The sequence below is a fragment of the Macrotis lagotis genome, chromosome 1, assembly GCF_037893015.1.
Source record: "Macrotis lagotis isolate mMagLag1 chromosome 1, bilby.v1.9.chrom.fasta, whole genome shotgun sequence".
Classification (NCBI taxonomy): Eukaryota; Metazoa; Chordata; class Mammalia; order Peramelemorphia; family Peramelidae; genus Macrotis; species Macrotis lagotis.
Window position 1 is genome coordinate 34,712,859 of NC_133658.1, and position 25,986 is coordinate 34,738,844.

The 25,986-nt window shown below is 41.9% G+C and overlaps 1 protein-coding gene across 3 annotated transcripts in view; it reads right to left on the bottom strand.

Annotated features, from left to right (window-relative positions):
* Positions 1 to 23,613, bottom strand: part of REEP1 (receptor accessory protein 1) — a 135,059-nt gene extending 111,446 nt beyond the window's left edge. For all 3 annotated transcript variants that reach the window (XM_074196858.1, XM_074196851.1, XM_074196843.1), the window contains exon 1: positions 23,387 to 23,613. In XM_074196858.1, the coding sequence (XP_074052959.1) occupies positions 23,387 to 23,418 (32 nt within the window). In that variant the 5' untranslated portion in view covers positions 23,419 to 23,613. The remainder of the gene's footprint in view (positions 1 to 23,386) is intronic.
* Positions 23,614 to 25,986: the final 2,373 nt, after the last annotated feature.

The following is a 25,986-nucleotide window of genomic DNA, read 5'->3' on the forward strand; positions in this document are numbered from 1 at the left end:
GTACTGATGGAATGAGTGAGTCCATTAAAGTTGATTATGGCCCCCATGTTGCTGTTAGGGTGCACAGTGTTTTTTGGTTCTGCTCATCTCACTCAGCATCAGTTCATGCAAATCCCTCCAGGCTTCCCTGAATTCCCATCCCTCCTGGTTTCTAATAGAACAATAGTGTTCCATGACATACATATACCACAGTTTGCTAAGCCATTCCCCAATTGAAGGACATTTACTTGATTTCCAATTCTTTGCCACCACAAACAGGGCTGCTATGAATATTTTTGTACAAGTGATGTTTTTAACCTTATTGGTTTAGTTTTTCAAGTCACAACACCTCCCCTGGGCCAGAAGCTTCCCAACTACAAAGGGATATTTAGACAGGAATACTAAAAAGTCCTATGATGGAGAGGGTACAAGGCTTCAGAATACTTTCTCCACATTGGCAGGCTCCATCCTGTAGGCCTCTTCCCACTCACTCTCACATCTGTTGAATTCAATTTAACAAGAATTCACCGAATGCCTACTGCATGGTTGGCTTGCACCTGCTGCTTAATCTGCCTCCAGATAGGATTATATTCTAACCACACTACTTAATGTTCTAGTCAAAAGATGACATGGGTGAATTTTTGACCTTGTAGCATGTCAATGAGGGGAGGTTGGAGATGAAATCTAATTCATTCTGGCTTCATTCATTCTGAGTTCAAAGGACCAGTCCTGGACAATGAACCTCAAAAGGAATTTCAAAGAAACTAAATATATGAAAAAAAAAACCCTCTAGACCATCTTTGACAAATCTAGCCTGTTCTTGAAGCCATCCTGTGAGGAAGAAATCATTCTGCTCTGAGAAAGATTTATGTGTTGGGAAGATTTTCATTACATGGAAACAAAATTTGCTTCTTCTATCCATTAATCTAAATTCTGGCCCTAGGACCAAACAGTAAAAACCTGTCTTGACCCTATGTAGTACAAGGTAAGTTCCTTTGAAGCAAGAACCGATTTTCTTTTGTGTCTTTGGATCTTTAGTACAATGCTTTACATGCAGAATGTGCTTAATAAAGGGTGGAAATTATATTGCAAGCTATTATATTGCAGGAATAGTAATAAATCACTTGAGACATAGGCACACATATTTTATGTGGATATAATTATTATATATTCTATCAAGTATTATAGAGATACATTATACACACAAATATTATACACATAGTATATATGATATGTGTGTATATGCTTGGATATGGGTAATATCACTATTGGTATTGTTGCTATCACCATTATTATTAATGTTATCACTGTTGTTGTCAGTCTGGCACTCAAGATATTTGAGTCCACATAACCCCATATACTATTGTGGCTGTTCTATAGTCTTTTTTTTTTTAAGGCAATGGGGTTAAGTGGCTTGCCCAGGGTCACACAGCTAGGTAATTATAAGTGTCTGAGGCCGGATTTGAACTCAGGTCCTCCTGATTCCAGGGCCAATGCTCTATCCACTGCGCCATCTAGTGACCCCTACTGTTGTGGTTGTTAAGTAGTTTCAGTCTTATATGATTTCCTAGGTTCTAGTCCGGGATCTGTCATTATTGTGTCAACTTAAGCAAGCCTTCAATGTTCTGTGCCTCAGTTTCCCCCTCAGCACTCCTCCTCCTCCTCCCACTGTGTCTCTCTGTATCTAAGAATCCCCAACCTCCTTCAAAGCACAGCTCGGGTTCCATGTTTGAGGTGAGGCCTTTCCCAATTTCCCCAATTATTAGCACTTTCTATATCCTAATTCTCTTCTATTACTTGTAGATATTTTGTATTCACTTTTCTGTGACATGCATTTTTCTGCCTCTCATCCCCCTTTGAGCGGAGGAAGCTCCCTGAAGGCAGGGTCTCTGTTTCTAAGTAGCTGGAGCTCCTAACACAAAGCCTTGCACATGGTGGGGGAGAGGATGTTATTTGTTAAATATCCATTCACCAAATTGATGCATCTATCAAATAAGAGCAATGAGAGCTTCCCCAGATATGTCACAGACTGGTTGTTCAGGTAAAAACACCTTGAAAGAAAATTTCACATGCTGGCAAAGTTTAAGGAGTTGACCCCACTATTACCACAAAACCTCAATTGTTTCCAGGTCTCCAGCATCCAAACATAGGGGAATATTTGCTCAATTTTTTTCTTGTAGAAGTTCACAAAGAGGCCTTCAAAAGTCAAAATCCTTAAATCTCTACACCCATAGTTGTGGAAATACCACAAAGCTTCTCTTAGAAAAATGGTCTGCTGACTTGGGAGTGCCCAGACACAGCAGAATGATCAGCCAACTGAAATATGATTCCCCCTTCCCAGGTTTTAACAATAACTAACGCATAGTGATATAGCCTAGGAAAGCTACAGTCCTTTACCAATATCGTCGTATCTGATTCTTCCAAAGCAAGAAATATCCAAGGAAGAAAAGTGTAATTATGTGGGTAAGGATGCTAAAATAGAAGTCATTCTGAAGGCTCCTGCAAAGCTGGAAGATATTGATAAGGATAGTGATGAAAACCAGTTTGATGTCGCCATTTTTGTGGCAGGGGCAGGAAGCTGGTGAAGCTTATGGACTCATTGTGAGAATCAAGTTTTTAAATACATAAAATAAAATACATAGTATTATAAAGGAAACCAGTTCTACTGAAATGAAGCTGTCAAAATATTTTAAAAAGTAAGTTTGGGGATCTTGGGTCCAACAAGTCCTGGTGGAATGGGGAGAAGTAGAGACAAAACACCCTAGTTCTTATTCTTTCCTTCCCTTTCTGCAAGTCCCAACCAAAGCTCCACCCTCTATGAGATGCCTTTGCGCCCAACCTTGCTATCTGTGCTCTCCCTCTGAGATCATGTCCAGTTTATCTGGTCTGTATCTTGTTGACTTCTACACCATGGTTTTTCCCATTGAATTGTAAGCTCCCTGAGGTCAGTGACTGATTCTTACCTCCTTTGGATCCCTAGTGCTTAGTATTGTGCCTAACACAGAGAAGATGTTTAATAAACACTTATTATGACTGACTTCACATGTTTAAATCTCAATTTCCCCTCCTATAAAACAGAAATAAATATTATTTACATCACCTCTATAGTAGAATTGTTGTGAGAATCATGAAAGAAAATGTTTATACTTTAAAAGTGTCAAAGAAATGTAAACTATAATGATGATAATTATAATGTAAAGGAGGGAAAGAAAACAATACCAAAGAAAGGTGCTTCGGCCTTTGATTCAGTTCTTAAGTTTGAAAAAACACACAAAGTAGCTATTATATAGTTCAAACTGCTATTCTCCATTTGCTTCATGAGTAAGAGGCTAGTGGTGAAAAATCAAGTTAACATAATAATAGTTAGATTTTCTATATCATTGTAAACTTTGTAAAATTCTTTACTAATATTATTTCATTTGATCTTCACAACATCCCTGGAGGAGACTAAGGTTAAGTATCTTAGAACCACACATGGGGCAGCTAGGTGGGGCAGTGGATAGAGCACCGAACCTGGAGTCAGGAGGACCTGAGTTCAAATCTGGCCTCAGACATTTAATAATTGCCTAGCTGTGTGGCCTTGGGCAAGCCACTTCACCCCATTGCCTTGCAACCCCCCCCCGCCAAAAAAAAGTCACACAGTAAGTGTCTGGGGTTGGATTTGAACTCCGGTCTCCCATCTTTCTGAGTTCAAATCTAACTTAAGACATTTACTAGTTACATGACCCTGCGCAAGTCACTTCACTCAATTTGCCTTAGTTTCCTCCTCTGTCAAATGAGTTACAGAATGATCAACCACTTCAGTATCTTTGCCAAGAAGATTCCAAATGGTGTCACAGAGTCAGACACAACTGAAAGTACTGAATAACCACACACACACACACTCAAACAAAAAAAAAAGACCTTCTGGAGTCCATATGTGCTGATCCATCCACTGAACTATCCAGCTGCTTAATATCAGAGACTTTCTCAAGAAAGCAGATTCCAGAACATGTCTTAGGAACAGCATGAAGAAATTCAACGTTCTACATCTTTTACAGCTATCGTATGATAAGTTCACTTTGGTGGTGCAGTGGGTTTCATGTTGGCCTTGGGAGTCAAAAAGACTTGAATTCAAATCCTGCTCAGACACTGACTAGCCATTTGAACCAGGGCAAGTCGCTTAACCTAAATGTACCTCAGTTTCCTCCTCTGTACAATGGAAATGATAATAGCCCCTACCTCCTGGAATGGATGGGAGGATCCTATGTAAAGCCCTTTGCAAACCTTAAGGCCATATACAAATGCTAGCTAATCTTACCATTATTAGTGGCTGCCATCCTTCAAAGGCATTATGAAAAACAAATACTATTCTTGCAATGCCAATTATTAAAACAGGAAAGAATAAGAAATGTGGCTCTTGTGAATACTGATGATTGAGAAAAAACAGAATTGACTGGAGGAGGAGGGAGAGACAGCTCCAAATTCTAAAAGGGAGGCCCTGGCACTCCCAGGCCTTTAGAACTTAATGACTGTCTATCGATCTTCCCTTATACATTGAAACTTATGGCTTTTCCTTTTCCTTGATGCAAATATATTGCTGGCATAATTCATATTTATTAGCTATGCTCCATAGCTCACAAACGGGAAGAAAAGGGGAGGAAGGAAGCATTAAAAAAAGACCGACTTATTTCCCTGGAGCACCATAGAAAAGGAGGGAGGGAGAAATAGAAAGAAGAAAAGAGAGGGGAGAAAAAAGAAGAGAGGGAAGGGCTGAAGAGAATCTAAAAAGGATAAAAAAATTACCCAGGAAGGTGGTAATAATAATATTTTTAAGTTTTTATTATATGCCAGACCCTATGCACAACAACCCTATTATCTCCACTTTATAGCTGAGGAAACTGAGGCAGACAGTGATTTAGTGACTTGCCCTGAGTCACACAGTGTGAGAGATCAAATCTGAACTCCAGTCTTCCTGACTCCTTGTTCAGTATTCTATCCACCTCAATTTCTAGCTGCCTATAATAAAAGAAGCATTGTGGGGCGAAATACGGGTCAATAAACATTTATAATCTGCTTACTATGTATCAGGCAGAGGTTGTTATAAAGAAAGGCAAAAGATAGAGCTCTACCACAAAGAATTCACAGTCTAATAAAGGAGCCAGATAAATAACTATTTAATATAATATAATAAAATAAGTTTTATGCAGGTAAATTAGAACGAATCTTAGAGAGAAGGCGCCAGCATTGAGGGGGACCAGGAAAAGCTTCTTTTGGAAGGTGGGATGTTTTTTTAAATTTTATTTATTTAAGGCAATGGAGTTAAGGGACTTGCCCAAGGCCACACAGTTGGGCAATTAATAAGTATCTGAGGTCAAATTTGAATTCCTGACCCCAGGGCCGGTGCTCTATCCACTGCACCATCTTGCTGCTCCCAAAAGATGGGATTTTAGCTGGGACTCAAAGGAACCAGTGAGGCTAGAAGACAAGGGGAAGGAAATAGAGAGGAAAAAGAGGATAGGGTCCAGGCCTAGCCCTTGGGTGGATTTCCACAGCCTGAATGAAGATATAGAAAAGACAGAAAAATGGTTCTAATGGTTCTAATGGAGAGCCAGGAGAACATGTTCATGAAAACTAGAAAGAAGAATATCAGAGAAAAGAAAGAAACTGAGTGTCGAAGACCAAAGAGAGTTCAAGAAGGATGAGAAGACCATTAGATTTGGCAATTAGTGGAAAACTGCTAACTAGAGGGAGCTTACAGAGGAAAAGGGAAGAATTCTCATTCTCCTGAGAAGAAAGAAAAGCAGTGGTGGGGTAGAGCTCTTGGATAAATGAAATTCTTTGTGCTAACCAACAAATTACATAATTCAATTAGAATCAGTTGGGTGCTTCAATTAGGAGAGAACAAGGAATATCCAGCTGACTGCATGTTATAAGACATTCAGTCATGAAGCTGTTCAAAACAAGAGTAACCAGAATCTGTCAATTAGATAAGAGAAGTGTTTATATTCCCAGCCTTCAACATTTATTGATTTGATCTGTGATGATTTAGGGATTATTCTGCATGAAAGTAGGAAAGTTTTTATGATTTATTAAAATTTTTCTAGCCTTAAAATCCTATTTATTTATGAATTGTTTAATAATAATCAGCCAGGGGCAGCTAGGTGGCCCAGTGGATAAAGCACCGGCCCTGGAGTCAGGAGGACCTGAGTTCAAATCTGACCTCAGACACTTAATAATGACCTAGCTGTGTGGCCTTGGGCAAGCCACTTAACCACATTATCTTGCAAAAAACAAAAAAAGAAAAAGGAAAAAAAAGAAAGAAAAGGAAAGGGAAGGGAGGAAGAAAGGAGAAAACCAAATGTAGTAGGGTTTTACTTTGTTTGATATTGTATTAAAATCTATGCTATAATAATGACCACAATAAAAGATATTCCAAAGAGACAGCACAAATACAATTCATAAAATTAATATTTTACTAAGAAAGCTAGATTTATATCTTTCCTTTTTGATAATAATTACTAAAAATGTGATGAGTGCTATCATTTGCTACTTTATGCATAACTATTTCTAGGTACTATATCTTAAGGTATCAAAACAAAATACAACAATACACTAAAAAAAAAATATCTAACCAAGCATTAGAGGGAAAACAAAATGGATATTATGACAGTATAAATTTTGTTTTTCTTTTTGTTTTTTAGCTTTATCAGTATGGAAATCATCCAAATTTGGAAGTTGAGTTTCATTTGGAGAGTTATTTCACCGTCACTTTGTTGGCATTTATTCTAAATGTATATAAATTCGGTATCATATGTCATTTCCTTTTCTACATGGTCTCACCTGTTTCCCCACATTCCTGCCTAACATTCCACAAAAATCCCTAGATGCTCATCCTGAATAATTCAGATAAAAAAAGAATGTCTCCACAATGTACAGGCCCACTAATAAAAAGCTAGGATCTGTTTAGCCAGGACAACTTTTTCTAGCCCACCTGAGGCTTGGGAATATATATACTATTGAGTCCATGACTCTAATCTCCCTTGGTTCATTCCTTAATCTTTCTGGGCCTCAGTTTCCTCATCTACAAAATGAAAAGGACTGAATTAGATAACTGCCAGTTATTCTAATTCTAAATACTACAGTCCAACATTTTTCTGGATCAGAGAGGGAAATCTTTGGATGGTAAAAAGCCTTGGAAAACTAATCTACTCAGTTCAACCCTAGCCTCCCCTGAAATGCAAGTGAGGTGCTTGGCAGTGATTAACTCCTGGCCAGGGGTCACCAAGATCACTCTCTTGGAAGGGACCTAGAAAGGGAACTGTCAGGATCTCACTAGGTGGTTAAAGGAGCTTGACTGCCTTCTCCCTATCCCTGCTCCCCAAACTGACTCTTTTTTCTCATGATAGAAGAAATGAGCTCATTTCAGAACTAAGTTGAGGGTGACCTAATAATAAACAGGTGAGACCTTTCTATTAAACTTGAAAGACACAGCAGAGAGGAGACAAAAACAGCAGGATTAGTTAACAAAGCAACAGGGCAACTGAATAGCAGGGAAACTTGAGTTGGTATTTTCACCTTCTTGCAAATACTTCTAGAAGCCTCCCATTTATAAATAGACTTGCAATTTATGGGGCCAGTCAGGGGAAAGAGGGACAGGAGGGAGGTGGAAGAAGATAGAATCTGGGAGCTGGAGAGGGCCTTAGAGAGAAGCTAGTCCTTTCATTTTACACAGTGGTCAACGGATAGCCCCAAAAGGAAGAAATTTGATGGAAGTCATCCAGCCCTAAGTGGCAAAGTTGGACTGAATCACTATCTCTGAACCAAAAGGGAGCTCGGAGGCCATTAAATTTAAATTGTCAATCAATCATTTGACAAGCATTTATTAAGTTCCTAGTGCATGCCATACAAATATAATCAATGAAATAACAACTACTTCCAAGGACCTGCAAATGGCCCTTCACAAAATGCCCAGTCATGCTTCATCTGGACTTTGCTTGAAGAATTTAAGAAAGAGATAAGGCCCCAATTCTAGAGAAAGCCCATCCAACCTATCTTGGAGAGGCTCAGTGAGGATATGTTTCCCCTTACAAAAGGCATCCACTGGTTGTGGCAATGGTCTCTTTCTTCCATTGCTCCTCATTCTTCCCTCAGAAATCATGTGGAACATATCCCTTTTCCAAACAATAACCATTTAAATATCTAAATCTGTCTGTATCTCTCTAACACACACACACACACACACACACACACACACACACACACACACACACACACAATCTTTTCTTCTTTTCTCCAATCTAAGTGCCCTCGTTTCATCCAAAAGATTCTTTGGGAAACATGTCAGAAATCAGATCCAAGACCTCCTAGTCATGCTCTTTCTAGTTTGCCACAGAGGCAGTGCTATACTGCTAAAACCCTAATTAATATGAACTATCAGTTCTCTGGATTTTCCATGCCCCCACTTCACCCCATTCCAATTTTAAGAAACTAATGTTATATTAGAGATTTTTTCCCCAATTTTTAAAAAAGAAAAGAAAGGGAAATTTCTGCCATTTAGCTATTCAATCTAGTCTCCTACTAAGGTTTATGATGACTCTGAAGCACAAGGACCCCAGGCTTATGCAACAGAATGGTCACAACTATGGCAGGTTTCTACTAGGTCATTTATTTACTCAACAAATATATGTTAAGAGTCAGTTGCACATAGGGGCGATAATCAAACTTGATGGACTCACTCATTCCATCAGTGCAACAATCAGGGACAATCTGGGGCTGTCTGCAATGGAGAATACCATTTGTATCCAGAAAAAGAACTGTGGAGTTTGAACAAAGACCAAAGACTTTAACCTTTAATTTAAAAAAAGAACCATTATGTAATTCTGCCATCTCTTATACTTTATTTTTCTTCCTTAAGGATAGGATTTCTCTCTCATCACATTCAACTGAGATCAATGTATACCAAGGAAACAATGTAAAGACTAACAGATTGCCTTCTATTGGGGGGGGGGAAGCAAGAATGGGGTGGAAATTGTAAAACTCAAAATAAATAAAAATTTCCTTTTATTTAAAAAAAAGTTGCAGGAGAGCTGAGTGTACAAAGAGATCTGATATGGAATGCACGTGTACAGGAATGGTGCTGGGGAAATGGGGTGGAGGTCAGTGGGAAGGAGGCTCAGGTTCAAATGCTGGCTCTACTGCTAATTTCTTATATGACTTTGAGCAAGAGAACCTTTATGAGTCCCAGTTTTTTCACTTATAAAATAAAAAGACAAAAAAAATTTTTCTCCTGAACTTACCCCTGAAAGAGCATTTCTATACATATAGCAGATACTATATGGATCTCTATTTCAGACCATATGCTTTAATGTGTGAACACATATGCATTTATATCAACTGGGTTGTATACTGGTTAGAGAGCTGGGCCTGGAGTCAGGAAGACTCACCTTCTGAAGTTCAGATCTGGTCTCAGACACTTAACAAGCTGTGTGACCCTGGGCAAATCACTTCATCCTGCTTACCTAAGTTTTCTCATCTGTAAAATGAGCTGGAGAAGGAAATGGCAAACTACTCCAATAACTTTGCCAAGAAAATCCCCAAAAGCGGTCATGGAAAATGGGACATGACTAAAAATGGCAGAGGGGGAAACAATATAATATATATATATATATATATATATATATATATATATATATATATATATATATACACACACATATATATGTATATCTATATATACACATATATAAATATATATAACATGTATATAGACATATATACATATATGTATATGTATGTATATATACATATTTCTGCACATTACTTTAAAAACTGTCCTATTTGTCTGCTCTTTTCCATGCATTTTAAATGGTATATTAAAAAATATTCCTTCCTTCCTCTGCTGTTTTTAACTTTACACAGAGATGGTTTCTAAGTTTCCTTCTAGTTTTAAATCTAAAATTCCATGATATTTATACTTATGGATTTGTCATATTCGGTGGTAGATCAGAACTATTTTTTTATGAATTACATCTCCTTACTCTTCTACAAGATTCATGGATATAGGCATTTATTTACATTTAAATGTATTTACCTTATTATGTGTATTTACTTACATGTATACATGTTCTTTCCCCTACTAAAATATGTTTCTTCAGAGAGGAAAGAATCCTGTGTTTTTCTCTGTATCTCCATGACCCAGTAAGAGCAAAGGTAGGCTGGAGCCAGATCTAACCAGCTAGCTGATAGCTAATCAATTTTCAGTGTGAGCATTTATAGCTGGAAAATAGGGCAAATGCTACAAATCAGGGTTTGATTTATTGTTGTGGTGCCTGTCTAGATTTTAGGAAATGATGGAGAAAATATTAATGATTCAGTTTAAACTTAAAAATGGGTCCTGTGCTCACATTTTTTTAATTGAGAACTGGTTGTTAAACATTTACCAGCAGACCTATGTCTAGGTGCTTAATAAATGGACAAATGCAGGTGATGGAAAAGAGATACTGGACCTGAGGTACATTTTGGAAAGGTTATCAAAGTTTAAAATGAAAAGGCATTTCTTATTAATTCTTAGTTGTTTGGAAAAAATGCCAATGAACGTGAACAGTCCTTTGCCACGAACACTTCCATAGTTTCAATCAATCAATCAACAAGCAATTGTTAAATACCTACTATATGTCAGACACTTCTTTATGACAAGGATACAAACACCAAAAAAAAGAAAAAAAGAAAAGAAACAAATCTCGATTTTCCACGACCTTATGTTACTGTTCTATTTAGTTATTCCAGTTCCTGGGTTCCATCTGCTACCTGAATAGCTCTGCCAAATTTCTTCTCAAGGTGACTATGGCAGTCATCTGGGTTTCTGACAGATGTTGAAGACTTTAAGTATTTCCAAAAAAGGAACACAAGAGAGACTGTCTCTCTCTTTCTCCAGAACCCACTGCATATACTCTTATTCTACCTTAGACTATTTCCAACCTAGTTCTCACCTAATTTGAAATCTGTTAAAATTAAAAAAGCAGATTGCCCCAAAAGTCATTGAAGAACAAATAGTTCTAAAAAGAATTGCAAACTATTAATAACCATATGAAAGAATGCTCATAATAAAAGCATTATAATAAAAAACACTCATAATAAGAAAAACCCAAACCAAAACAACACAGGGAACAAAAGACTGATATTGTCAGTGTTGGAGACCTGTGGAAAAATAGGCACACTGATACATGTGAATGAAGCCGTGAATTGGGGGATGGGCATCAGGGACATGATGCCATGGCAAGCACATGAATTAGTTTTAAGTGAAGGGGGCTGTGTTAAGTCATCAGCCTCACTTTCTCCTCCAGAACCACCTTGGTACAGTGCCCAGATATGAATCAGGATGACTGGAGATGACCTTGGATGGGAGGCAATCAGACTTAAATGACTTGCCCAAGGTCACACAGCTAGCACCAGTCAGGTGTCTGAGGCTGGATTTGAACTCCTATCCTCCTGACTCCAAGACTAGTGTCTATCCACTGCATCACCTAGCTGCCCCTGTGAATTGATTCAATCATTCTAAAGAGTAATTTGGAATCATTCAAATAAAATAAAGTGACTAAAATGTCTATCTACTTTGACCTTTCAAATCCACTGTTAGGTATACATCCCAAGGTCACTGACAAAAAGAAAGGCTCAGAGGTAGCTAGGTGGTCACACAGCTATGTAATTGTTAAGTATCTGAGGTAAAATTTGAACTCAGGTTCTCCTGATTCCAGGGCCAGCCTCAAATCTGACCTCAGACACTTTAACAATTACCTAGCTGTATGACCTTGGACAAGTCACTTAACCCCATTCCCTTAAATAATTTTTTTTAGGTTTTTGCAAGGCAAATGGGGTTAAGTAGCTTGCCCAAGGCCACTCAGCTAGGTAATTATTAAGTGTCTGAGACTGGATTTGAACCCAGGTACTCCTGACTCCAGGGCCGGTGCTTTATCCACTGTGCCATCTAGCCACCCTAAATAAATAAATTTTTTTAAAATTGTTTTTTAAAAAGGCTCCATATGCAGTAGGATATTTATAAAACCACTTTTGTGGAAGTGAAGGGCTGAAATAAAATAGATGCCTGCTGATTAAAGAACAGCTAATTAGAGTACTATAGGAATGTGATAGAATAATCCTGTGCTATAAGAAACAACTACAGAGAAGTTTGCAGACACATGAACTGATACAGAGAGAAGTCAGCAGAACCCAGAGAACAACATACCTAATGACTGCAACAGTGTAAATGAAAGAACCACCACCATAAAGCAACTGAAACTGTAAATTGTGAAGGAATAATCATTTATCTAGTATCTATATACTTGAGATACACTTACAAAGAATTTTTCATAAATATTCTCACATTTGATACTTACAACAACCCTGGGAGGTAGATAATATCATTATCCTCATTTTACTGTTGAGGAAACTGAGAAAGACAGAGATTAAGTGATTTGCTTGTCCAGGATCATCTAGCTAGGGTCTTATTCTGGCCACTAATAAAGGGGGAAGACAACTCAGAAAAGGGACTTCTAGCATGATCTGAATTTCAATGATTGGGCTCTAATTTTCTCTCCATGGTGAGTGTTGAGCTGGCTCAATCAAATTTATAACTAGCGTAAGATCATCAAAGTTTTGTCAAGGGGAAAATCTCTAGAGGGCACCATTTTGGAGTGTCATGTGCCCTTCAGAACAAATATTCTCCCTGGGGCTTCTCTCCCAGAGCCAGGCCCCGGCAATGACGGAATCCTTGGTTCTCCTGAAGTCACGCACAAGAACTACGTGCTTCAAGAGAACGGACCACTCCCAGTTTTTGGTGCCCCCAATCATCAGATGCATATCTTATATGAATGTATCTGTGGATATGCTGCATCCCTATGGTAGATTTTAAGATCCTTAAAGTCAGGGACTATTTTACTTTTTGTCTAGCAAATAACCCAGTGTCTGGCACATAGCAATCTTGAATGAGTGAGAGTCTTGGAGTATGATTCTTCTGCCCCAAACTCCCAACAGCAGCCAATCTTTCAGCAGTATAGATATGAGTGTCCTTGGGCCCTACTACAATTCAATCAACAGCAATGGGACCACCCATTACTTCCTTCCCCCAAACTGTGATCAAAGTCAACAACCTAGAAATATCACAGCCTCCCCAGCTACCACTTCCTCTCTCTGCTTGCACTGCCTTGGCTCAGGTACAAAAATGGCTAGCTATGGCAGCTTGGATTTCCTGACGTTTTCTCCAATATATTCATCCCTTGGTTGCCACGGTAGTTTGCAAGTTGTCACCTCCATTAGACTATGAGCTCCTGGCCAGGAGTTGTTTGTATTGCCAGTACTTGGCCCAGTGACCGCCACCTAGTAAGCTCTCTAATAAGTTCTTGCTGGTTGATTGTCTTGAGTCCAGTACCATCTGAAAGGGATGGAAATGAAGAATTCAGAAAAAGGGTACGAGAAAGGATATTCATTTGGGTTTGTTTCTAGTCCGCAGATTCCCAAAGGGTTTTGTATAGTGACCCTGTGCATCCTGAGACCCGTGTTTCTTGGTCAGTATCCTCCTTAAAAAGCTTACCCACTTCCTCAATTGGGCTATTTGTCTTCCTTCAAAGGGCAGCCCACCCTGCGGGTGCATGATCCTCCAAATTCTCCTGCTTCTATACCTTTCCTAACTGCTTAAACTCTCATGGTGGTTTAAGTCTTGGTTCTTTCCTTTAGCTTTCTTCTCTGCTTAGGGATCAGTGGTTTCCTACCTCTTAGTCTTTCTTTCTCTATAGCTCACAGCAATACTTAAAAAACATTTTTTGTCCCTAAAATTCCTTCTGTGTCGGTTGGTCTTTTACATGAATTCTTTCATGTTCTGCCCAAACCTTTTAGTCAGTCACATTTTTTCTAGCATTAATGATCCATGACAAAACTGGATCTGGAATTTCAGGGTTGACCTTGTATTCCAACCCAACACCCCACCATCCTACTCTGGTCAAATAACTCCTATACAATATAATTGATAAATGGTGATCCAGCCCTTTAATGATATAATTTGTAAATAGCATTGAAATTTCAATAGTTTAAATTGCATGTATGGCCAAAATCAAAATTTGCATTAAAGTTAATGGCAGGCAGTGATATGGTATGACTCTCTCACTTCTGGGTATTACGGATGTTTTGTATGATTTGATTTACCAGTTTCTGGAATAATTTAGTTGATTTATCCTCCTGGGGTCTGAATTGGTGTTTTTCAACAAACATCCAGTCTCTGTTTGAATTGCTCCAGTGAGGGAATCTTCTGCCTTCAGAGGCAGACTATTCCACTATGATATAATTGGTAGGAAGTCTTTTCTGACATCAAGACAAATTCGTCTCATTGCAACTTTCCACCCATCATACCTAGTTCTTCCCTCAAATGCCCTTGCCATAGGATGGCTTTTTAAGAACTTGACATCAGGGGAAGCTAGGTGGTTCTGTGGATAGAGCACTGGCCCTGTAGTCAGGAGGACCTGAGTTCAAATCCAGCCTCAGACACAATAATTGCCTCGATGTGTGTGTGACCTTGGGCAAGCCACTTAACCCCATTGTCTTAGAAAAAAAAAAGATAGAACTTGATGTCTATCTATCATGAACTATTACCACTCCCGCTTCTCAAAATTTTTATTGTTTTAAGTTGATTTTCAATTGTGTCTTTGTGACCCCATTTGGGGTTTTCTTGACAAAGATACTGGAATGGTTTACCATTTCCTTCTTCAGTTCATTTTATAGATGAAGAACCTGAGGCAAACAAAGTGAGGTGACTTGTCCAGGGCCACACAGCTTGTGAGTGAATGAGGCCATATTTAAACTAGGAAGATGACTCCAAGTCAAGCACTCTATCCACTGTACCACCCAGTTACCTCCTCAGGATAAACATCACTAATGTCTGCAGTTGATCCCCAGATGATATAGACTCAAAGCCCTTTATCACCAAGGACATCTCCATTGGATGCATTCCAGTTTATGAATGTCCTTCAGAACCTTCACCCCACATTTAAATCTGATAGTCTTGATGAGTACAGATCAAGTCAGAAAACAAAGAGATCTTTTTATTCCTGGAAGCTAAGCCTCTTAATACAGCCCAAGTTCAAATTCACTTTCTTAATTACCCCCACTGTCGGCTAATCTCAAGCTTGTAGACCAATAAAAACCCCAAATCTTTTTCACACAAACTGAGATCTCATCATACCTCCTCTATGTAAAGGGTCTCATCACCTCATTCTGGGACTTTTGCAATAGTTGGACTCTGTCCCAAGTCTCTCCATGCTGTCAAACTGATCTTTCTAAAGTATAACTCTGACCACATCTTCTCTCCATTCATTGACTGCCCCAACCATACCAGAAATTCAGTCCTTTTTCATCTCTACCTCCTGGCTTTCTTGAGTCCCTTCAGATTCCAGCTAAAGTCCCATCTTCTACAAGAAGCCTTTCTCTGAGCTACTTTAATACTACTGCTTTCCCTCTAAGATTATCTTTTTTGTATAACAGTTAGCATGTTGTCTCTCCTTTGGATTATAAACTCCTTGCACTGCCTTGTCTCAGGCACAAAAATGGCTAGCTATGGTGGCTTGGATTCCCTTTATGCTGACATTATCTTCAATTTATCCCTTGGTTGCCAACACTTTGTATCCCCAACAATTAAAGTATTACGCACTGCCTGGCAAAAGTAGGTACTTATGGGCGACTAGGTGGCGCAGTGGAGAGAGCACCAGCCCTGGAGTCAGGGGTACCTGAGTTCAAATCGAACCTCAGACACTTAATAATTACCTAGCTGTGTGGCCTTGGACAAGTCACTTAACCCCATTGCCTTGCAAAATCTAAAAAAAAAGCAGGTACTTAATAAATGCTCACTGACTTGATTTGTGAGGTCCATTTCTTGAATCCAACTCAGGTAAGTCTTATCCCAACTCAAATTCAATGTCAGATTCAGCTCAAAGTTCTGGGCTAGCAAGATCTTTTTTGGATCCTGAATTCCATGTTCCCGTTTGTTAGCTATACCTCCCAGCTGGTGTTTGCTAACTCTGCCTTCATCCAAGTCATTATTAAAAAATGATATGGCCACAGAGCCAGGCAGAAGTCTCTGGAGCTGTCCATTGGAGACCTCCTGCCAAGTTGACATGGAAACATTAACTACTCTCAGACTGGCCATTTAATGACTTTCAAATTCAGTTAACTGCAACATCATCTGAGCCACATCTCTCCATCTCTTCCACAGGAAAGACATGAGATATTTACCAAATATCTAAAATCTAGGCAAACTCCATCTATAGCATTCCCCAATAGATAATTGAGCAATCTTGGAAATAAGGTTAATCTGGAATGGTTCATTCTTGTTGGAGCACTTAGCAAAGTCTTTGGCACTTGTTGATTGAAACAAATTTATGGTGGTTTCACACTGATTTCTTTTCTAAATTTTCAAGAATCGTCCCTTTATATAATCATTTAAAAATCTGATCAGGATGTAAAAGTCCAGCTCCCTGGCTGATAGCTTCTCTGTCCCTAGGTCCATGTTAAGGGTGAACTCATTTGGTCTTTTCTTTGCTTCAAAGGCCAGGACCTCAGAATCTCCTTGTTATTCTAAGATCTACCCTTTCAGATTCTTAGATATGCTAACAATCTACTCCAACAGAACAGACAGAGACCATATGGTTAAAAAGAAGGTCTCCAGAATGTTGAATACTAGCACTAAATGTAAAGGGGGGGCGGGATAAAATACTATTAAGATATCAAAAAAAGAGAGAAAAAAGAAAATCTCCAAATATTGGTATATTTCCACCTTGACTCTAAAAGACCAGTTTAGGACAAAGTAAGGGGCTTTTCCCCCTAAAGATGCTATGCAAGAAACAGTTTAGTTAGAGTCCTAGTGGATCTAAGAATAGTAATTATTAAGGGAAATGAAGGAATTGCAGGATTTAAATCTGAAAAGGGACTTTTAAAATCATTTAGTTCACTTTCTCTCTATATATAGATTAGGAAATGGAGGTTCAAGGATCAGAGAAAGTTTCAGATTCATTCATTCATTCCCCCAGTAATTAATATAAAGCCCTCTCTTTTTATTTCTCTTTTCATCTATTTATGCCCTTGACAGTTCCATAGCTAAAGGAATCTTAGCCTGAGTGTATTCTGAACCCATTCATTTTTACAAATGGAAAAATTGAAGAAGGGGAAGTCCTTCTTCCCTGAGTCACCCAGGCAACAAGGGCAAAGTCAGGATTCCAAGGTTCTCTTCTTCATTGCAACAAGAGGTAAGGACATATCCAAGGACACAGGATCAAAGCTACAGTGGTGGAAAGAATCTCAGAGGTCACCTAGTCCAACCCCCTCATCCGACAGAAGAAGAAACTAAAGGCAAAAATTGAGGTGACTTGTCGAAGGGCATATAGGTATTAAATGAGAGACCTAGGATTCAAATTCAGATTTTGACTTCAACTCAGAACTCTAACTGACTTATAATGCTCTTTTTTTTTTAGTTTTTTTTGCAAGGTAATGGGGTTAAGTGACTTGCCCAAGGCCACACAGCTAGATAATTATTAAGTGTCTGAGGCCGGATTTGAACTCAGGTACTCCTGACTCCAGGGCCAGTGCTCTATCCACTGCACCACCTAGCTGCCTCTATAATGCTGTCTTTTAAACATGAATTAGGATCAGAGTTGGGTGATAAACTCAGGTCTTCCAAGGTCAAATCTGAGTCTCAGAAGTCTAAATCTAGGCCTGGAACTAATTAGGTCCAGGTTTTGTATGACAGCAAATATTGGGGATGGGGTATAGATGCCATTAATACCTTATTGACCTTGCCAACAGAAAGAAAACCAGGTCCTCCCTCAATCTACCCACAGTGCACTGGTTCTTTTACTATGACTTCTCTGTCAGCTTTCATTCTCCTTAGGCAACCCACCTACCTTCATTTCCTATCATCGATGACTTGAATGCCTATAACACTTCTGACCTACATATCCACCATCTTGGTCAATCGATGATAATTCTTTGCCCTGTGTTCCACTGTCCACTAAGTCAACTGCTTCTAGATTTCTTCTGAGATCATTGAATTCTATGACTTGCATCCATGTAGCATTACCAAGCAATTCTGAGCCAGAAAGACCTGGGTTCAAGACTCTCCTGTGATGGTACAAGCTGTGTTGTGTGACCATGAGTAAGCCATGAACTTCTCAGTCCCCAGTCTCTCAGACTATAAATCCTTTACTAGTCACTAATGTGATTGGTTTCCAATGTAGACATTCCCTATCAATCAACAAGCGTTTCTTAAGCATCAACTCTACACCAGACTCCACCAGCTACTGGAAATATAATTACAAAGAATAAAATATCCCCTATTGTGGTCTTTTATTCTAAGGGGGGGAGTGGAAAGGAGATCACAAATATATATGTAGAATATGCAGCATAAAATCAAGAGAATAAATACAAATACATTTGTATTTATAATAAATGTGAAATAGTTAAGTGCAAGGTAATTTGAGAGGAAGGTCACTAATACTGGGGAAATCAGAAAAAGCTGTAAGCTTGAGCTGTCTCTTATAGAAAGAGAGGGACTCTGAGAGACTGAAGGAAGGAGTGCATTCCTGGCATGCTGGATAGCCAGGGAAAGACAAGGAGAAGGGAAATGGAGCGTTCTCTCTGAGGAACAGAGAAGGCCAATTTGGCCAGACAGCAAAGTGTAGGAGAGATAGTAAAGTCCAAGTGAGACTGGAAAGATGGATTAGGGCCAAGTTGTAAAGAACTTTAAAAGCTAAAAAGGGGAATTTATACCTTATCCTAGAGGCGATAGGAAATCCCTAGGGTTGATGGAGTCGGGGAATCACATGGTCAGACCTGCACTTAACGAAAATGACTACTTAATTGAAATCCCAGGTCTGGGTCAGACTTATGTTCTTACTTTGTTTTGTTTTGTTTGAGGTCCAGATCTGAGATGTTCTCCATGTATGGATATTCCCTCCCCCCTTGCATATTGGCAAATCATCTGTGATTTACAATCTGAGACACTGGGATTAAGTGACTTGCCCATGCGGTCACAGTGCTGATGGAATGGTAGAGGGCCTCTCTCAAAAGAGAGACCACTTGCCCATGGTCCCTTGAGTGACTACTTTGTCACTACAAATCCAACCTTCCTGTTTACCTTATTGTGTCTCCTCTCCCCTAAGAGAATACCGGTGCTACAGCAGAGAATAATGACATCATTGAAAGCATGGTGCATTCCCTTCAAGGTAGACCAACTTAGCCTCCTCCTATTCAGTTCTGGGTCTAGCTAGCTCCTGCTCTCTCTGCAGTTTTGTCCAGGTTTTATACATAGTGCTGAACCAGCTCAGTGGCTGCCTGTCCAACTTCACTTCTATATAAGTATACACAGACACATATGCTCCTTTCTCCTGAAAAGACTATAAACTCCTTGAGGGTTGGAACTGGCTTGTTTTTGTATTTGGATTCCCTATGTCTAGAGCACTATGTGCCACAAAGCAGATGAAAAATAAATGCTTGCTGGTTAATGAATATGCAAATTGAGTGGCATGTATTCTTCCTCATTCCTGCGTAGATTATGTGGCTACTAGTAAAAACACCCCTGGATCTTGCTGTGGGGACTCTCTTCTTTTTTCTTCTTCTTCTTAAGTGTTTTCATTCATTCTTTTAAAAATCAATGTCATTTTCCAATGATCATCTCCCTTCTAACAAGTATGAGCAGTCAAACAACACAAAGCAACACATCCTTCATGTGGGAAAACAAACACCTCTTCCATCCCTATCGCCCACCACCTCCCTATCGACAGAAGGCCTCAGAGCAGCAAATCATTGGTAAATCAGAGTCCAGTTATTCCTTCTGCATCAAAAGGGTCGGAAGTGAAGTGCCCTAGGGAGCTGGAAAATCCACAGAAATGTTTTTGGCCTTCCCTTGGACCTAGAAGTCTGCATGATTATGGTATTGAAAGATTTTTGTTTGTCCTTCATTGTCCCTAAGAGGCCATAGCATCAGGAAGGTGAGGCCATGAACAGCAAATGAATTCCATATGTGAGGGAGGCTTGCGTAAAGTCACCATGTGGATGTCAATATATTCATATTAGATGATATTATAGCATATGCTTCGCTGCTGAGTTTCTAAACTTTTCCTGTCATCTCCACATCTTCATGTGTCATCTGAGGCTTCTGCAATTCCACAATTCCCATGTAATTTCTCATGCCGACTCAACATATCGAAATCGCGGGGAACAGAGTCGCTATGGGAAAGGGATAAATGCATCTGAAGAACATCAGGATCTACAAGAACCGCTTCTATTTGGATCCTGCGGTGAATATATGGAAAACCCATTGTCACCTTTGGTGAGTAGAGGTCTCCCAATGAATAATTTAACTGTTATTTTGAACAGAGGCAGCAAGACCCATAATGGATAGAGAACTGCCTCAAGGCAAAGGAGGGCTAGACTCCAAACCAATCGATGCCTAATGACTGGTCAAACCACTTAGCCCTTGACACAACTCAGAGTTTAGGGTATGGAGCAGGGGCTGACCTGCATTTGTAAAGGGAGTTTCCCTAGTACCAGTGGAATCTGTCGGCAACAGCAACCAAAAGCTCAGAAAGACCTTCTCCAAATTCATGAGAAGCAGCATGGCAGTCGAAGAAACTCTAACCTATGTTTTGCTTATTTTTATATTTCCAGTGTTTAACACAGAATCTGGCAAAAAGTATCTGATAAAAGCTCACTGACTAATTGAGCAGCATCCAAGACCCAGCACCCATGTCTGAGACACCTCCTAACTGGATGGGTTGTTTAACCTACCCCATCTCGAAAATGAGAGAATGGGAATTATGCTAGCTTCCTCATAGTCCTATTGAGAAGATTGCAGTATGGGCACCTTAAAAGAATGATGGAATTGTGGGCTAGTATTCTCATCATCATCATCATCATTATTATTATGGCACTGGGAGTTGGCAGTGTGGTGTGGCAACTGGAAAAATACCTAACTGGACTCTACTGAAAGGCAAAGAAGCTTCCTAGAATAAGGAGTGAGAGCTCTGCAGTCAAACAATGCCCGCTATAATGTGGTCATTTCTGGGCACCACAATTTAAGAAAGGCATTGATAAACTGGAGAGTGCCCAGAATGGGGCAATCAAGAGGATAAAGGAAACAAGAGTTTATTTATTCATTGCTTATCCTATGCTAAATACATTTTATAATTGTTATCTCATTGGATCCTCACAGCAACCCTGGAATTGTTTTTCCATTATAGCTGAGGAAACTGAGGCACACAGGGGGACTTGCCAAAATCATCCGGTTACCAGAACCTGCCCTCCACGGCCGCCCCTGGCTGCCTCGCAATCCTTGTCACATGAAGAACCATCACAGAGCTGGGTACCCTTATCCTATGGACCCCCTCGGGGGTACAGATTTGGAGTCAGAAAGCCCCCGTTCAAATGTGACCTCAGACACTTGTGACTCTGGGCAAGACACTTGACTGTGTTTACCTCAGTTTCCTCATGAGTTTAAGGAAATGGCAAACTGCTCCAGTCTCTGCCAAGAAAACCCCAATTAGGGTCACAAAGAATAGGATCTGACTCAACAACAACATATTTATCCTGAAAAAGAGAAGGGGGGCACATGAGACGACCTATGCTTAAATATCTACTGCAGTCCCAGGAGATAAAATATGGAACAATAAATCAATTGATCTTTGATGTTGGGAATAAAATAGGGGGTTGGCAAAGTGGAATGAATCGCTTCCGGCTCCAAGCAGAGGCCAGGTGACCACCACTCTGGCCCATGGCATCCACAAAGTCCAAGTACCATTGAAGCTTTACCCTGTTTTATTGTGAAATTTCTTTTCTAGGGATGGGGATGGACTTGATGAGAGGGGAGGCCCCTCCCAATTCTAAAATCCTGTGATTCTGTAATTCATTCACCTTTTCCCTCTTCCCAACCTGCCCTTTGGAGCGGACTGGGGACCCGACCACGGCCCTCCCTCCTACCATGCCCCTAATACTCCAGGGATCAGATGCCACCTCTCATTTCCTCACGCCCATGAAGTTCCTGGCAGATAAGGTCCCTGAGCCACTCCCAGTGGGGAAAGGATGCCACAGAACATCAGAAGGAGCTGGAATCTAACCTGTTTTTAGAGCCCCGGGGCTGTGGGTCCCTGTATTATTCATGTAGAGCTCTCCAGTCCATATGAAATCGTCTAAATATTTAACACGCCTCCTCGGAATAACACACAAACCTAAGAGCAGTTAGCAACAGCTGCAGATGGACCCAGATCAAATGACTTGGGGGCTTAAAGTGAAAGACACCAACTTCTCTTGATCTGGAAAGCCAAGGAAAATGGCAGACACCGAGAGGCGGGGGCCTGCGCTCCCAGACCGCGAGTCAGACGGGCCACCCTTAGGTGTGGAGGTCTCCAGGGAGAAGGCCAAAGGCCAACGGGAAGGTCAGGGGAGTCGACTGAAAGCCTTGGCAAGAGGGTGGGAGACCTAGGGCACGATGGTGAATCCCAGAGCCCACGGTACATTTCCCTCAGACAAAGGAAAAGCCGGAGGCCTTCCCAGGGCTGCCTTCGAGCCGGAGGGACGCAAGAGCAGGGCTGCAACTGTTCCCGAGAAGGTGACCGGCCTCCAGCCAGGGAAGGGCCGGATAAACTAGCAGCCCCAGACCCGGCGAGGCCATTTGCAAAGATGCAGGGTGGTCCCTGAGAGGTGGCCTCGCCCCCCCACCTTGGAAGCGTGGGGGTGGGGAGGCGGAGAGGAACACACCCTTCGGTGGGTTCCCACAGGTCCCTGCTCCCCATCCCCATCCTCCCCGGCCACCCCGATCTTGGGGCCCAATTGTCACCCTCGCCCTGTCACTCCCGTCCAACACATTCCTGCAGACATCCAAAGGAGCGCGATCACCCCTCCACCCCACCCCGGATCCTCCCTAGAGGACCCCCCCAAATCGGGAGGGGAGACTAGCTGAGACAGCAACAACGCGGGTGGGGGTCCCCCACCCGAGGGGAGCCCCGCCTCCGCGTCCCCCACCGGCAGCGCCCCCTAGTCAGTTTCAACCCCCCCCCCCCCCGTCAATTTCTCGTGACAAAGCGCGTCCGCCGGCCCGGCCCGCCCGGGCACCCCCTCCCCAAAGCAGCCCGCACAAAGCCCGGCCCGGGGAACAAAGACCCCTCCCCAGGCCCCCCTCCCCTCCCCGTGCTGTGCTCCCCCAGGCAGCGGGGAGCCCTTTCCGACGCCCCCCGCTTGCCCCCCGCTGCCCGCTGCCTACATTTAGCGGCCCCGCCGCGTACTAATAGCGCAGCCGGGCCGGCCGGGAGGGCAGGGGCAGGGGCAGGGGCGCAGTGCCCCCCGCGCCCGGGGAGCCCGGGGGGAGGGGAGGGGTGGGGCGGGGGCGGGGGGCACTTACACCACCAGCCTGGAGATGATCCAGGACACCATGGCGGGGCGCGGCGCGGCCGGGCCGGGCGAGGCGAGGCGCGGCCCTCGGGCGGCCGTGTGTCCGAGCGTCCGTCCGAGCGTCCGTCCGTCCGCCCGCGGCTCCGGCCGCTACAGCCCCCGGGAGCAGCGCCGCGGCGGCGGCTCAGCCGTTGGCAGGGCGCGCCGTCAGCGCAGCCGCGGCAGGTTCCCAGGGCGCCGGGGGGAGGGGGAGCGGCTCCGGCCCCCCGCGAGTGGGGCGGCCGCGGCCCCGCGCCCACGCACGCCCGCGCACGCTCGTGGCCGTGGCCGTGGCCGTGGCCCAGCCTCCTGGCCCAGGCGCCGCCGAGGAGCCGGGCAGCGTGGCCGGGGAGGAAGGCCCGCCCGGGGGCACTTAGCGGGGTGGCTGACTTCCCTGCGGAGGGGTGCCCGTGCCCCCGCATCCCCTCCAGCTAGCCGGGCTGTGCCCCGAGATGGGGGGCCCCTGCCGAACCCCCACTCCTCCCCCAAGTCCTGGCGCTTGCCACGGATTTATCTCGCAGCAATTTTGTTTCTATAGTGAAGATTCAGGGAGGGAGTCCGTGACCGGCTCCCAGCTCCGCTGCGTGACCTTGGGCCAGTCACCTAACCTGCCCGGCATGGCCCTTCCTGCTCCGGAGACAGCCCCTGCTCGGTGGCTTCTGCAGTCCTCCCGGCTCTAGCGCCGTCGTCACCTACCAGTTGTCTTCCCTGGCAGACCACAGACTCTCTGAGGGCAAACTATTTTTTCCTGCTTTGAATGCCCATTGCCCAGCGCGGCGGCTGACACACTTGCTGTCCTCTGTACCCCACCCTTCGAGATCTCCTTTGGCGCCTTCTTGGCAGAGATACTGGAGTAGGTCACCATTTCCTCCTCCAGCTCATTTCACAGAAGAGGAAACTGAGGCAAACAGGGAAAAGTGATTTGCCCAGGGTCATACAGCTAGAAGTACCCAGGCTGAATTAGATCTCAAAAGGAGTCATCCTGACTCCAGGCTGGTTTTTCAGGACTGGACCACCTAACTACCTGACACACAGTAGGAGCTTAATAAAGTTAGACAGAGCAGACATTTGATGCAAAAATATACAATTTTCCTTTGAAATCAAAATGTTCTGAGGCAGCTAGGTGGCACAATGGATAGAGCATCGGCCCTGGAGTCAGGAGGACCTGAGTTCAAATGTGACCTCAGACACTTAATAATGACCTAGCTGTGTGGCCTTGGGCAAGTCACTTAACCCCATTACCTTGCAAAATCTTTAAAAGAAAGAAATAAAAATGTTCTGACTAGTATGGAAATATGTTCAGTGGGATTGCACATATAAACTTCTATCAAATTGTCCATTGCCATGGGGAGGGGAGAAGAAAGGGAGGGGGTAGCACAATGGGGACCTCAAAAGTTTACAGAAAGATGAGTGCTAAAAACTATCTTTGTATCTAATTGGAAAAATCATATCATGACTAATGTAGAAATATATTTAACATAGTTATAAATGTATAATCTATATCAGATTACTCATCAAGGGGAGAGGGAAGGAAATTCAAAAATCTTATCCAAAAAATGAATGTTGAAAATTCTCTTTCCATGTAGTTGGAATAATAAATAAATGTAAATTAAAAAAGAAAAAATATCATAAAAATGAAAGGGAAAAAACCATATTTCCTTTGCCTGGTGAATTTCAAAAAAGCTCTGTTGGCTTGGACCCTCCAGATATTCCAAAACTCTAGTATTTGCTAATCTGTAAAGGGGAAATAATCATCCCTCTAGGACCTACCTACCCCATTCGAGGAGACTCCAATGAGATTACACATGTAAAGCATGTTATAGACTTTATAGCGACATATAAACCTGTTTTTGTTTTTCTATATTTTCATCATGTTATGATCCCAATAGATGAGATGGAGTTAGGAAGCTAAAATAGTTGACAACCATTTATTAAGATCCTACTGTGTGACAGACACATAGGAGGGATAGAACACAAAAGACAGCAGGCTCAGCCCTCAAGAAGCTTACATTCTAATAGTGAGGAACTAGGTGCACATAAATAGGCATGTACAGATCCCTGCAGAAAAGATGGAATGTAAAGACAGGCTCATGAAGAGACTGGGGATGGATATGTAGGTGGTGACATTAACACCTCAATTACCCATCATACTGGTTTTATAAGGATCAATGAAACACGGAAGTAAAGCTTTTGGCAAACTATAAAGCTGTAAATGTTAGCAGCTATTATTAAATCCCTTCCCTATTCTCCATCTTGTTTTTCCCCTATCTTTAAAAGTGTTAAAATAATACCTATAGTTCCTTCCAGAGTTATTGTGAGACACTATATCTAAAGCTAGTGTGAGATAATGCCAGTCATTGTTATGCATATATGTGTAAATACACACACATACACACATATCTATCATCCATCCATCTATCATCCATCCAACCATCCATTCATCTGTCTATCCATCCATCTCTATCTATCTATCTATCTATCTATATATATATTTTTTTTTCCCCACTGATTTACCATCTGTCTTGGTGAGGGAGTGATTGCACCAATGAAATTAAAGATCCTTTCCTTATT